Genomic DNA, 12,391 nt, shown 5'->3' with positions numbered 1-12,391 from the left:
AAAAGATAAGAGACATTTCACCATAGAGAATATACAGGTGGCAAATAAATACATGAAAAGATGCTGAACTTTACTAGCCATAAGGGAGATGCAAATTAAAACCACAATGACGTCTCAACATCCACTTACCAGAATGGCTAAGATGAAAAATAGTGACAACACCAAGTGCTGACAAAGGTGAAGAGCAATTGCTACTCTGGAAAATAGTTGGGGTTGGCTGTGGCTGCTCATGCCTCGTCAGACCCTGTTTCTATTTAAAATGGAAAAACTAGCCAGGCATTATGGCAGGTGCCTATAGTCCCAGTTACTTGGGAGGCTGAGGTAAAAGGATCACTTAAGCCCAGGAGTTTGATGTTGCTGTGAGCTGTGACTTCACAGCACTCTACCGAGGGCATCAGAATGAGACTATCTCAAAAAAAAAAAAAAAAAAAAAAAGAAAAGAAAATAGCTTGACAGTTGCTTGAAAAACTAAGCGTACAAGTACCAGACAACCCTACAATTACACTCCTATGCATTTGCCCAGAGAAACAAAAATGTACGTTCACACAAAAGCCTGTATTTATAGGACCTTTACTTGTTCCTAATAGCCAAAGACTGAAAACAACCAAGATGTCCTTCAAGAGATAAATGGTTAAAGAAATGGTGGTACATCCACACAGAAAAACACCGATTGAAACACACAACAACTATCTGCATGTGTCTCCCTATAGTTAAAGTTGAGTGAAAATAACATTCTTGAAATGACAAAATTGAAGACATAAAGAACACGTAGGTGGTTTCCATGGATGGGAGAGTGTGGGCATGGTTAGAGGGCAATGTGCTCTATCCTGTGGTAATGCTAATATTCCATTCCTTAACTATATCGATGTCAATATCCTAGTAGTGATGTTGTACTATAATTTGCCCAGATATTACCACTGGGGAACCCATGTGAAACGTGTGCATACTCTCTATGTATTAATTTTTATAACTGCATATGCATCTACAATACTCTTCAAAGAATTTAATTTAAAGGAAGTTTCGATATAACTTCCTCAAAGAATTTATCTTTACCTCTTCTACAACCCTGCTATCATTTATCCAAACATATTCAGAAAAGTTATACTAATTATAAAACATTTCATGCTCGGGCGGTGCCTGTGGCTCAGTCGGTAAGGCGCAGGCCCCATATACTGAGGGTGGCGGGTTCAAACCCGACCCGGCCAAACTGCAACCAAAAAATAGCCAGGTTCTGTGGCGGGCGCCTGTAGTCCCAGCTACTTGGGAGGCTGAGGCAAGAGAATCGCTTAAGCCCAGGAGTTGGAGGTTGCTGTGAGCTGTGTGAGGCCACGGCACTCTACAGAGGGCCATAAAGTGAGACTCTGTTGCTACAAAAAAAAAAAACAAAAACATTTCATGCTCTATTATAATTATAATTTTAACCATCTATTTCAACAAATCTTTGTGGCATCTAAACATAGCAGATATCACTGTAAACTAAGACTTTCATACCTGTTCCTGCCATTAGATTACAAGCTTCTTGAGGACCATAATGTATCTAGTTTCTTTTTTATGTATCCAAAAGCAAATGTTCTTCAAAAACCATTCTTTCACTATGTGAATATTCTATATTGCCTAGATCTGACATATGACAAACCTGTATTTTTTTAAAAAAAACCATTTACTAAAGAGCAAAATACCAAAAAAGAAAGGGCACGTATTATTTACTGAGTCTTACATACGGGGCTCTGAACGATACCAAATCTAGCAGGACTATCCAACCTTTTTTTTTTTTTCAGCCACAAATTGGAAAAAGAGTTAGTCTTGGGCCACGCATTAAAGACACAAACACTAATGAACAAATCCCTTCAGGATTCAGACAGTGACTAAGGTACCAACACTATCTAATGCCCAAAGGATATGGATATGCCACTTTCTTTGCAAGAAGATACACTACTGACTCGATTTTCAGACTGAGGAGGATGGTATCACGTAAGAAGCAAAGCCTCTCCACACTCAGTGATGAAGGCTCCAGGCCACACTGCACAAACCCTCGCGAAAGCCGCGCCAGCTCTGGAGCATGACCAGGCCTCTCCCAGCACTGCATCCTGTTTTCACTATTTGTGGTTCTCGGAAACTCCTTTCCTGATTCCAAAACTAGGGCAGTTCCTAGAAAATTTCTTTCTGTTAATCACAGTATCTTTTCCACTGTGTAATTATAGCCCTGACACCAAATTTGAATTTAGAAGTGTACGATATATAGAACATATTATATGAAGTATTTTTAAAGCCTAGCTTTACACTCTGAAAAAATAAACGTTTTATAGGCTGAAAGCAGTTTTATTAGAAAGTATTTCCATATTGAGGTCTTTTATCAAAGGTCCTCTCATCATGATGATTTTCACATTACGTGCATTATTTCTACAGCAGATTTCAAAATGCAGACTGATTATTAAGCAGTAATAGCTGCAAATACAACATAGCTGCCTTATCCGAGTGGTTTTATACTTTCTATGGCCATTACCCTTGAGCAAATGTCATTACAATCAAGTATGGATTTTCTCAATAATCTTTAAAACTTTCACATACATAACTGTTATTTTCAAAAAAAATTTTATTAAAATAATTTTTATTTTTTTAAGAGGAAGGACCTGTCACTCTTTTGCCCAGGAGGGAGTGCAATGGTAAGATCATAGGTCACTATAACTTCCAACTCTTGTGTTTAAACCATCTTCTGCCTCAGCCTCCCAATCAGCTCAGAAGACAGATGTGAGCCACTATGCCCAGCTAATTTTTGTATTTTTTTTTTTAGAGACAGGGTCTCACTATGTTGCCCAGTCTGGTCTTGAACTGCTGTCCTCAAGACATCCTCCTAGCCAGATGTGATGCCTCACGCCTGTAACTGTAACACTCTGGGAGGCCAAGGCAGGTGCATTGTTTGGGTCAGGAGTTTGAGACCAGCCTGAGCAAGAGCAAGATCCCATCTCTAAAAATAGTCCCATCTACTGGAGGAACTGAAGGGAGGCGGAGGCAAGAGAATAACTCGAGCCCAAGAGTTTGAGGTTGTTGTGAAGTATGACACCACGGCACTTAACCCCAGGGCAACTGGGTGAGACACTGTCTCAGAAAAAAATAAATAAATAAGATCCTTCTGCCTCAACTACCCAAAGTGGTGGCATTACCGGCATGTGCCTCTGAGCCAGCCTATTAAAATAATTTTATAGCCGGGCGCAGCAGCTCACACCTGTAACCCCAGGACTCTCAGAGGCCGATGCAGGCAGATCACCAGAGCTCATGAGTTTGAGACCAGCCTGAGGTAGAGTGAGACCCCACCTCTAAAAATCACTGGGCATTGTGGCAGGTGTCTGCAATCCCAGCTACTTGGGAGGCTGAGGCAAGAGAATCACTTGAGCGCAGGAGCCTGACATTGCTGTGAGCTATGATGCTATGGCCCTCTACCTGGGGCAACAAAGTGAGACTGTCTCGATAAATAAATAAATAAATTAATTAATTAATTTAATTAAATAATTCTATACTACAAAGGTAAAGCAGTGTGGCCTGACCTACTTTTTTCGAAGAAAAAAAATTAATATCATCATACTTTGTTTAGAATATAATTACTGAAATCTAGCAAAAAAAAAAAAACTGAGCAGATCTTTATAGAAAAAAACATTAAAATTACCCACAGTTTTTATTTGTTTAAACATGCACAATCATGCTTTGGGTGAGAAAAGTAATTTTCAAGTTCTCCTAACAATCACACATTTGCATATGCTCCATTACATTACCTGCCATGTTGTCTAACACATCAGAGCCCCAATCTCCTCGAAACACTGATGATAAAATACTGTCAAATAAATGAAGTTCCTTTGCGCCAACAATTTTGTCACGAAATAAGCGCCGTGCTTCATATGCTACAATTTCTAACACGTAATCTAATGGATGGTTTGAGGATCCTAAAAGAGGCAAAATTTTCTTTAATTGTAAGAAAACTCAAAGGAGTTAAAAATGGTCTGCTTAATATAATACTAGAAAGAAATAGAGAATAGGAATCTACATACCATACGTTGGGCATCAGATAAACAGGAGAAAAGAAAAAAAGCATTAAAATTCATTTTGTTAATGAGTTGCTACATTTTTGCAATAACTTAAAGGCTACATTAAATGCTACCAAGTCTACTTGTTTAATAAAATTATCAATCCAAAAAGTATATTAAACATGTTCTGGCTACAAAGAATAATGATTTCATTTTTCCTCAAATCAAGTTTTAATAGTGACAATTATACAAAGTTTAAAAGAAGAAATACAATAAAATATTATTATTTTAGGCCAGGCGTGGTGGCTCACGCCTGTAGTCTCAGCACTGTGGGAGGCCGAGGCAGGTGGCTTGTCTGAGCTCAGAGGTTCGAGACCAGTATGAGCAGCAGTGAGCCAGAGTAAGATCCCGTCTCGTCTCTATTAACAACATCAAAAAAAAAAATACAGCCGGACGTTGTGGTGGGCGCCTGTAATCCCAGCTACTGGGGAGGCAACGGGAAAGAGCATCGCCAGAGGAAGAAGAAAATGAACAAAAAGAAAGAGTACTTCAAACAAAGAGGAATGAACAAGCAAGCTGAAATTTAAAAAATATATATTATTATTTTAATAGTAATATTTAAATTTAATAGTAACATAATTTTAAAATACAATTACTGCTACAATACTCATTTAACACATCTATTACAAATACAATATACATCATAAATGTGTACTCACACACATACATACGTACACAGACACACTAGCAAAACTTACCTCCTTCTAAATCATATCTGAATAACCCAAGAACCCACTGGGTAAGAATACAAGGAGTAAAGAAATAGTGACTATAATCATCAACTGTAAATTTGGCCCGCACCTACAAAAGAAAAAATAATAAATAATCTTTGTACTTTCTTCATACATAAGGTATAAATTTTCGGTCACCTTGGACTCAGAGGAATCCCAATTTCTACTTGTGGGTGAACTATATTTTAATGTAACTGACATCATTAGTTACCCTTATATTTTACGCACTTAAAAATTCTATTCTAAGACAGGTTCATAGGCTTCAATAGCTGGCCACAGGCTAGCCAAGACCCCTCCCCCTGTAAAAGGTAAAAAAGCCCTGATAAAGAAAGGAATTCAAGAAAAGCTTACCCTAACCTTTCTACAATGATGGTGCAAAACTCACAGGTTTAGATAAGAATCATTTTCCAACTGTGGGAATAACAGAGCTAGCTTATGTTTAAGAAGTCACTTGCAAATCAAAGTACTTCTCCTCAATACATAACCAGGAAAGAGCCTGTCCTCCTTTCTTTGTACAGAGCCATTACTCTTATTTTGATCTTGATTACTTACCATCTGAATTAATTTTTTTTTTTGTGGTTTTTGGCCGAGGCTGGGTTTGAACCCACCACCTCCAGCATATGGGACTGGCACCCTATCCCTTTGAGCCACAGGCGCCGCCCTGAATTAAATTTTTTTTTTAAAGCAACTTCTTGCTATATAACTTACCTTGTCCCACTTCTACGCCAATACTACCAAAAGCATCTTCTACAAACACTTCCATACCTTACCAACGCTGATCCCTTTATCTAGAAGGAAGATAATTTTTTCATCTCTACCTGCTTTGTGCCTGTCTATTCATTTTTCAAAATTCAGATCAAATTTCACCTCCCCCCTGAACAACTAAGTTATTTACTCCTTCCTATGCTAGCTCTGTGACTTGGACATACTGTCACTATTCTATTTATCACTCTACTTTAGTAGTTTATTTATATGACTCTGTCTCTCATTTGAGCGTGAACTTGTAGAGAAGAGATTTAGTCATCCATGCACCCCTAGGACTAACACTGGTGAGAGAAGGTGCTCATTAAAGTTCTTGTGCCTCCTCAAAGCCTATTTTCAAGTATTTTTCCCCACTTTATCAAGGAAGAATCATTTAGACATTTCCTCACAGGGAGCAGGAAAACAATAAACACCAAAGACTACTCCCAGATAGAAATTAGGAGAAAGATCTAGTTTTGGAAATAAGATGAATTCCATTCTAATTATGCTAAATTTTAGCTGACAACAGAACAACCATCTACCCCAAAATCATTCATTCAACAGATATTTATTAAGTGCCTCTTAGAAACTGTGCCATGGATACAACAGCACCTAAGGCACACATAGCATCTGTCCTCACAAACCCTATGCTCCGGCAGAAAAATCCAGTAACAAGAAAGTAAAGCCTGGGCATCAACACAAAAGTCAGGATTAAAGGTAGTCCTCTGGAACTGAGCCTAGAAGAGATAATATAAATGCACAGATACCTGTTCATACACTTGCACCATAGATCCTGCCAAGAGATAAATCTTTGATGAAGAACCCCAAACAGAATGATTCTTCAGATTTTTATGTAGAACTGGTTCCAAATACGCTCCACATATTGTTTGTAGTTGCTCTCTTTCTGGGTAACTAAAAAAGGGAAAATAAGAAAGAAGAAAGCAAAAATAAATCAATATTCTAAATAATTATTTCAGTGTTACAGCAGTGGTTTTCAAACTCCATTGCTCCAAGACCTAGATATCTCTGAGGCTTAACCACCAAGGGATAAGGCCAGGCTCAAGTTGTCTATTCTCACTACAACCAAATTTCATCCCTAAGTACCTACTGTCAAAAGCTGGAGGTCCTACTAGAAGTTGTCAAAGAAATTATTTAAAAATTTTATTGTTCAAAAACAACTCTTCAGTAGCAACACCAACAGAAAAATCTTACTTTAAAAAAAAGCACTTTGAAATAAGTATAGCCTGTACACAGGGCAGTAATCTACCACAGAACTATAAAAGCAGATACAACAAATAAAATTGACCTATTTTTCTCCAACCAAAATTTATTTCACTACAACTGTTCCCAACAATTCTAAAAGAAGGATGTTAATTTATGGGATGAAATTAGCATGAAAGCATATAAATAAGGTTTTGTAATATTCAAACATTTATAATGTAATACTTGTTTATTCAATACAAACAGAGGAGACAGTACCATAACTAAAACATTCACAAGTCCCTGTAACAATATAGACCATGGGCATGGACAGATCTATTAGGATTGATGCCATCAGCCATTAAAATGATCCACCTCTACCTTGCTCAGATTTAAATGATCTTTTTGCTTATATTCATAAAATTTGATAATATTTTTTATGAACCACATAAACATTAAAATCTGAAATCTACCATTCAGATTCCTGATAATAACATTTCAAAACAGTTCTATTTATTTATATATTTCAACTAAATAAGATGCTTTGATTAAAGCCTATATCATACTAAATTATTAGGCATATTTTGGTAAGGATAGGAAAAAATTTTAGAGCTTATGTTTGACCATTTTTATATTCTATATCTTAAAGAAGTATCACTAACCAATAGTTTTAATAAAATGCAATTATATATGATGTCTCCTTAAACAAAAAAATTTTTAAACACTAGAATACATACTCTACAGCACAAAGACGAACAATGGATGTAAATCTGGTAGTAAGTTTGTGTCTTCCCAGTCGTCCTCCAGCTGACATAGAAGCCACAATTTGAATATTTTCTAGACCTACCCATTCCAAATTTTCATCATAAAATCCTTGATATGTCAATACCTATTGGAAAACAAATACATTTCAAATGTTTCATACTTAAGATTTTCTAATAATGATAAAATATATTTTTGCCTAAGTTTCAATTATTTCCAAATGCATCTTCAACCTAACTTAAGAATTTAAGGTTGAAATATATCCTAAATTCTGATATCACTATAAAATATGTTCAAATCTCTGTGTTCTATTAATATTAGCTAAATTATACTAGTTTTTTGGAGGGGGGGAGGAGACAGAGTCTCATTATGTCGCTCTTGGTAGAGTGCCATGACATCGCAGCTCATAGCAACCTCAGACTCTTGGGCTTAAGCAATTCTCTTGCCTCAGCCTCCTTATAGCTGGAACTATAGGCGTCCGCCACAAGACCCGGCTATTTTTTGGTTGTAGTTGTCAATGATGTTTGGCAGGCCTAGGCTGGGTTCAAACAGGCCAGCTCCGGTGTATGTGGCTGGCGCCCTAGGCACCGAGCTAAATTATGCTAGTTTATAAAATGCTTCTTTCCTCACTAAACACTATAATTCAAAGGTATTATAAATCTACTAACGATTATCCAAAAAAAGGAAAAAGTCAGAACAAACACAAAGAAAATATTTTGGGTTTTTTCTATAAATATTTCATCATATTTTGTAGTTACAACACAGTAAAGCTAAATTTAGATCTACATAATAACAAGCACAGACTGAAAATATATGACTTTAAATCCTGACTACTGTCAGTAGAATGCATACTTTAAAAAATGATAGAAAAATCTTCCCCAATTCTGTTTTCCTCCTTGTTTTAGGAATAAAAAAATGTAATAGACGTAAAGGTTGTTTCTACTCTCCCTGTCATATATCATCTTGATGTAATTGCTAACTTCACCCTAAAGGGTTGAAAATCAAAGAAATTATTAAAAGAACTGGAACAAGACTAAAATGCTTCCCAAGCTTAACTTCATGACACATCCAGTGGGCCCTCACAGAGGGCATGTCTATGAGAAAAGTTAATGGAATTAGATTACTTTCAATTATATCAAAACACTTCAAGTGATAAGACTTACCTGCTGCAGAAAAGCTACCAAAGTACTGGTTCCCCATTTATCAAGCTTGGGTAGATTGATATCTTTCAAGTACAGAACAAGTCTTTCACAGTCTTTTGGTCTGTATACTCGACCAGTATTGGTACTGATTACCATGCAAGTCTGACTCAGTTTCTGGAGGAGATGCCGAGAACTCGTCTGCGCACTACAATGAACTGTGGCCACTTGAGTGGACCGAAGCTGGGAGAAGGCGTACCTGAGCAGCATCCTAGGAAAGACGACATCTGACTTTGATGAAAATGCAACCAAAAAAATAAATTTTCTATTCAAAGTAAAAGTTCTACTCTTATAAATATTTCAACTTCTAAATATATGTTTAAGGGAAAAGAGGTAAACATGAATATAGTCTCCATAACTATCAAGCTATCATTCTAACTATTTTTTTTTCCTTTTTTGGAGACAGAGTTTCACTTTGTTGCCTGGGTAGAGTGCAGTGGCATCATCGTTCTTCACAGCAACCTCAATTGCTTGGGCTGAGGTAATCCTCTTGCCTCAGCCTCCCAAGTAGCTGGGGCTATAGGCACCCACCATAATGCCCAGCTAGTTTTTCTATTTTTAGTAGAGACAGGGTCTCACTCTTGCTCAGGCTGGTCTCAAAGTCCTGAGCTCAGGCAATTCACCCACCTTGGCCTCCCAAAGTGCTAGGATTACAGGCATGAGCCACCGCACCCGGCCCATCTTTCTAACTTTTATACTGGAAAAAAAATAAATTCATATTATTTAAGGCATTCTTGGGATGAGGTTGCAATCAAAATACTCAAGAGTTCTCATAAATAATAGTATTTGATAAAGTAAATATAGAATATACTACCTGGGTTTCTCCTTTAAGTTCTTGTTAAAAAAAAAAATACCATGACCTCATAGAATTTTTAAAATTATTGCTCTCCCACTAGAAATGTGAAACTAATAATCCACAACTCCTTTATTCCAAGAAACTATGTTCCATAGGCACTATGTTAAATTCCATGAAATTAAAATCTCCTTTTAAAGGACTAACTTCAAGATTCAAATATTTTAACTAAAGGAAAGAGTAATTTCTGAGTGTACCTAAGGTATTCATTTTTGTTGTGATTATATACACAGGTTCTTTTTGGGAGTTAGCTTTAGATTACTCCCTTTCTATTAGAAATCACATAACCTGGCAGATGGAGGAACATTCTTCTTCATAATCATTATTTTTGCATATAATGAAAATAAGAGTCCTCCATGAAAATGTAAATGCTACTTTACCCAAAAGAAACGCAACAAAATGTGCTAAATCATTTGGGGAAGGATAAATCTCTAAAATACACCTTTGTCAACATTTTTCTTACCCTTTGCCACATCCTTCTGGTCCTACAAGAATGAAGGGCTGTTTGGTATTAGAACTTAACCAAGGTTTGAAATAATCTAGACCTCGCTGCATGTCTGGAGTCTGAATGACTGGAAGTGTTTGGCTATTGCTGAAATCATCAGCAGTCAAGTTTTCAGACTTCTTCAGCACATAAGATGCTAATCGTTTTCTACTTGAGTCATAGTAGGTATCCATTGGTCTGTGAGAGTCTGGAGGAGATTCTCGTGCCCAATTAAAAACCTTAAGAAGAAAAAGTTGTGATAAGTTTTCACATACGCCAGGGAATATGAAATCTTTTAATTCTTCAAAGTAAATGTCCCCAAAGTGAATCATCTTAGTTCAAAAAAAGTTCACACATGCTAAACCTACTTTATAATTAAAGTAACATTTTAATCACAAATATGTTCCTCAAAATGACCATGTAAACAAATAAATAAAAGTATATGTAAAAGATAATGGATTGGTAGATATCAATTGACATACCAATACATAAATATATTAATGGAGTTCGTATGAACATCAAGTCACAAATTACAGAATGCAGGAGTCCTGAGGCTTCATTTTCACTGGAGTCTATGCTGTCCATTCCAGCATTACTCCCTCAACATGTTATTCTTCTTTCTAACATCAAAGACTGTTATCTGTGCAGAGTGAGGCCCTGATGCTACTCTTCAGCACTTTTATTCTGAACTTTGACGAGATGGTATCTGCTTACAAGCGGCACACAGTGCAGCTGTGAGTGGTAAGGAAGAGAAGCAGCAGGTAACAGGACGCCCACGGGAGGGGAACAGAGAAAGCAACCAATGACGCTATCAAAGCAGCAAAATGGGAAAGAAGCCGGAGCCAACTCAAAGGAATACATGTTTAATCACTTCCTTGAAGGCCAATAGAAAAAGAGTTCTCATTGTGTAGAATTCAGTTTTAAAAACAACTTGGCTAAAATACAACTTTTACATATGTTAAAGAAAAGTACTATTAATTTATCCTAGCATTCCTAACTGCTAAAACTGTTCTGGTTAACGGGATGATAAAAAGTATATTATTTTCAGATTAAAAATGAATGAAATAATTAATATAAGGATGATAAAAAGTATATTATTCTAAGATTAAAAATGAATGAAATAATTTATTAATATAACTAGGTAGGTTCAAAAATGTCTAACGTCACAAACACATGGTCCAAACTTTAACTTATTAAAACACTGTACAATTTTAAGAATATCATCAAATATCATGAACTACTTCAAAGGAGAAAACAACTATATACATAAATATGTATGTCTATATATACACACACAACATATAAATTCATTATTACTCAATTGAATGAATAATTTCAAATTTTAAAACTTCCATGACTTATAGTTACATATTACTGTATTTTAGCAGTTAATAGTCAATAGAAAGTTAAAATTTTGATTGAATACAGGATTTAAACATGCATTACCTCTTTGGTGAATTCCAAACGTGATTTCATATTCAGATTTCCACTAAGTCCCCTTATGAGATTAATAATAAATTTGTCATGATCTTCACAGCCATGTAGATGTGACAAACCATTCATCACAGTCCCAACCAAACTTGTTTCTACCACATAATCATTCTGTTGATTAAAATCCATGATATAAACAAATAAAAGGCAACTATTAACAGTAAACTTAGAATCATACAGACTACCATTCATATTATCTTTTCAAGGACCAACTTTAAATTGATTCCTCTATTTAATTGTAGAAAATTAATATTTCTTTCAATTCATATACATACTTTTAAAACAAAAAGTAATTTTGACAACACAATTGTATATTTCTAGCTGTAAGTGCTAAAGTAGATACGTGATTTATTTACTTTCTAAAATACAAAAGAAAAGGTAAGTCAGTAGAATTGGCCCCAAAAGAGTAAATGCTCATTTCCTCTTATTTATAAAAAGGAAAGGAGAGGCATTAGTTAGATGGATGGCATTGGAAAAGAAAGGTTGGGATGGCAGCCTTAAATGAAAAGCCACTTGAAGCTAGATAAATGGTTTTGATCTACAGGTCCCCCTTGGGGCCCCTGGTAAGTGTTAAAGAGCTCAGAGGAAAAAGGGTCTCAGTCTTTTCAGATTTACTTTATACAGACCTACCCCATTTGCATCACCTTCTCATAAATCTCTATTTCTCCATCTTTCATTCTTATAAAGTCAGAAAAGAAAAAGGTTCAGGAAACTAGAGTAAGATCTCCCTTTCTCTTAATCATAAAGTATCAACTCCTGGACCAAATTCAGATTAATAATTAGATACTTTCAAAAAATTCATTGCTGTTTATTTCCTCTATTGTGTGTATGTTTTCATTTCATAAAAGCAATGA

General features: G+C 35.9%; 1 protein-coding gene across 2 annotated transcripts in view; it reads right to left on the bottom strand.

Annotated features, from left to right (window-relative positions):
* DYNC2H1 (dynein cytoplasmic 2 heavy chain 1) overlaps window positions 1-12,391 on the bottom strand; it is a 306,843-nt gene that overhangs the window by 214,898 nt on the left and 79,554 nt on the right. For both annotated transcript variants that reach the window (XM_053562839.1, XM_053562840.1), the window contains exons 41-47: window positions 11,493-11,648; window positions 10,026-10,285; window positions 8,674-8,920; window positions 7,486-7,637; window positions 6,316-6,460; window positions 4,775-4,877; window positions 3,768-3,935 (exon numbers count right to left, since the gene is read on the bottom strand). In XM_053562839.1, coding sequence (XP_053418814.1) covers window positions 3,768-3,935; window positions 4,775-4,877; window positions 6,316-6,460; window positions 7,486-7,637; window positions 8,674-8,920; window positions 10,026-10,285; window positions 11,493-11,648 — 1,231 coding nt within the window. The remainder of the gene's footprint in view (window positions 1-3,767; window positions 3,936-4,774; window positions 4,878-6,315; window positions 6,461-7,485; window positions 7,638-8,673; window positions 8,921-10,025; window positions 10,286-11,492; window positions 11,649-12,391) is intronic.

This window comes from Nycticebus coucang, chromosome 14, assembly GCF_027406575.1.
Source record: "Nycticebus coucang isolate mNycCou1 chromosome 14, mNycCou1.pri, whole genome shotgun sequence".
Classification (NCBI taxonomy): Eukaryota; Metazoa; Chordata; class Mammalia; order Primates; family Lorisidae; genus Nycticebus; species Nycticebus coucang.
The sequence above is the reverse complement of the archived record's forward strand: the minus strand, read 5'-3'. Positions and strand labels throughout refer to the sequence as shown.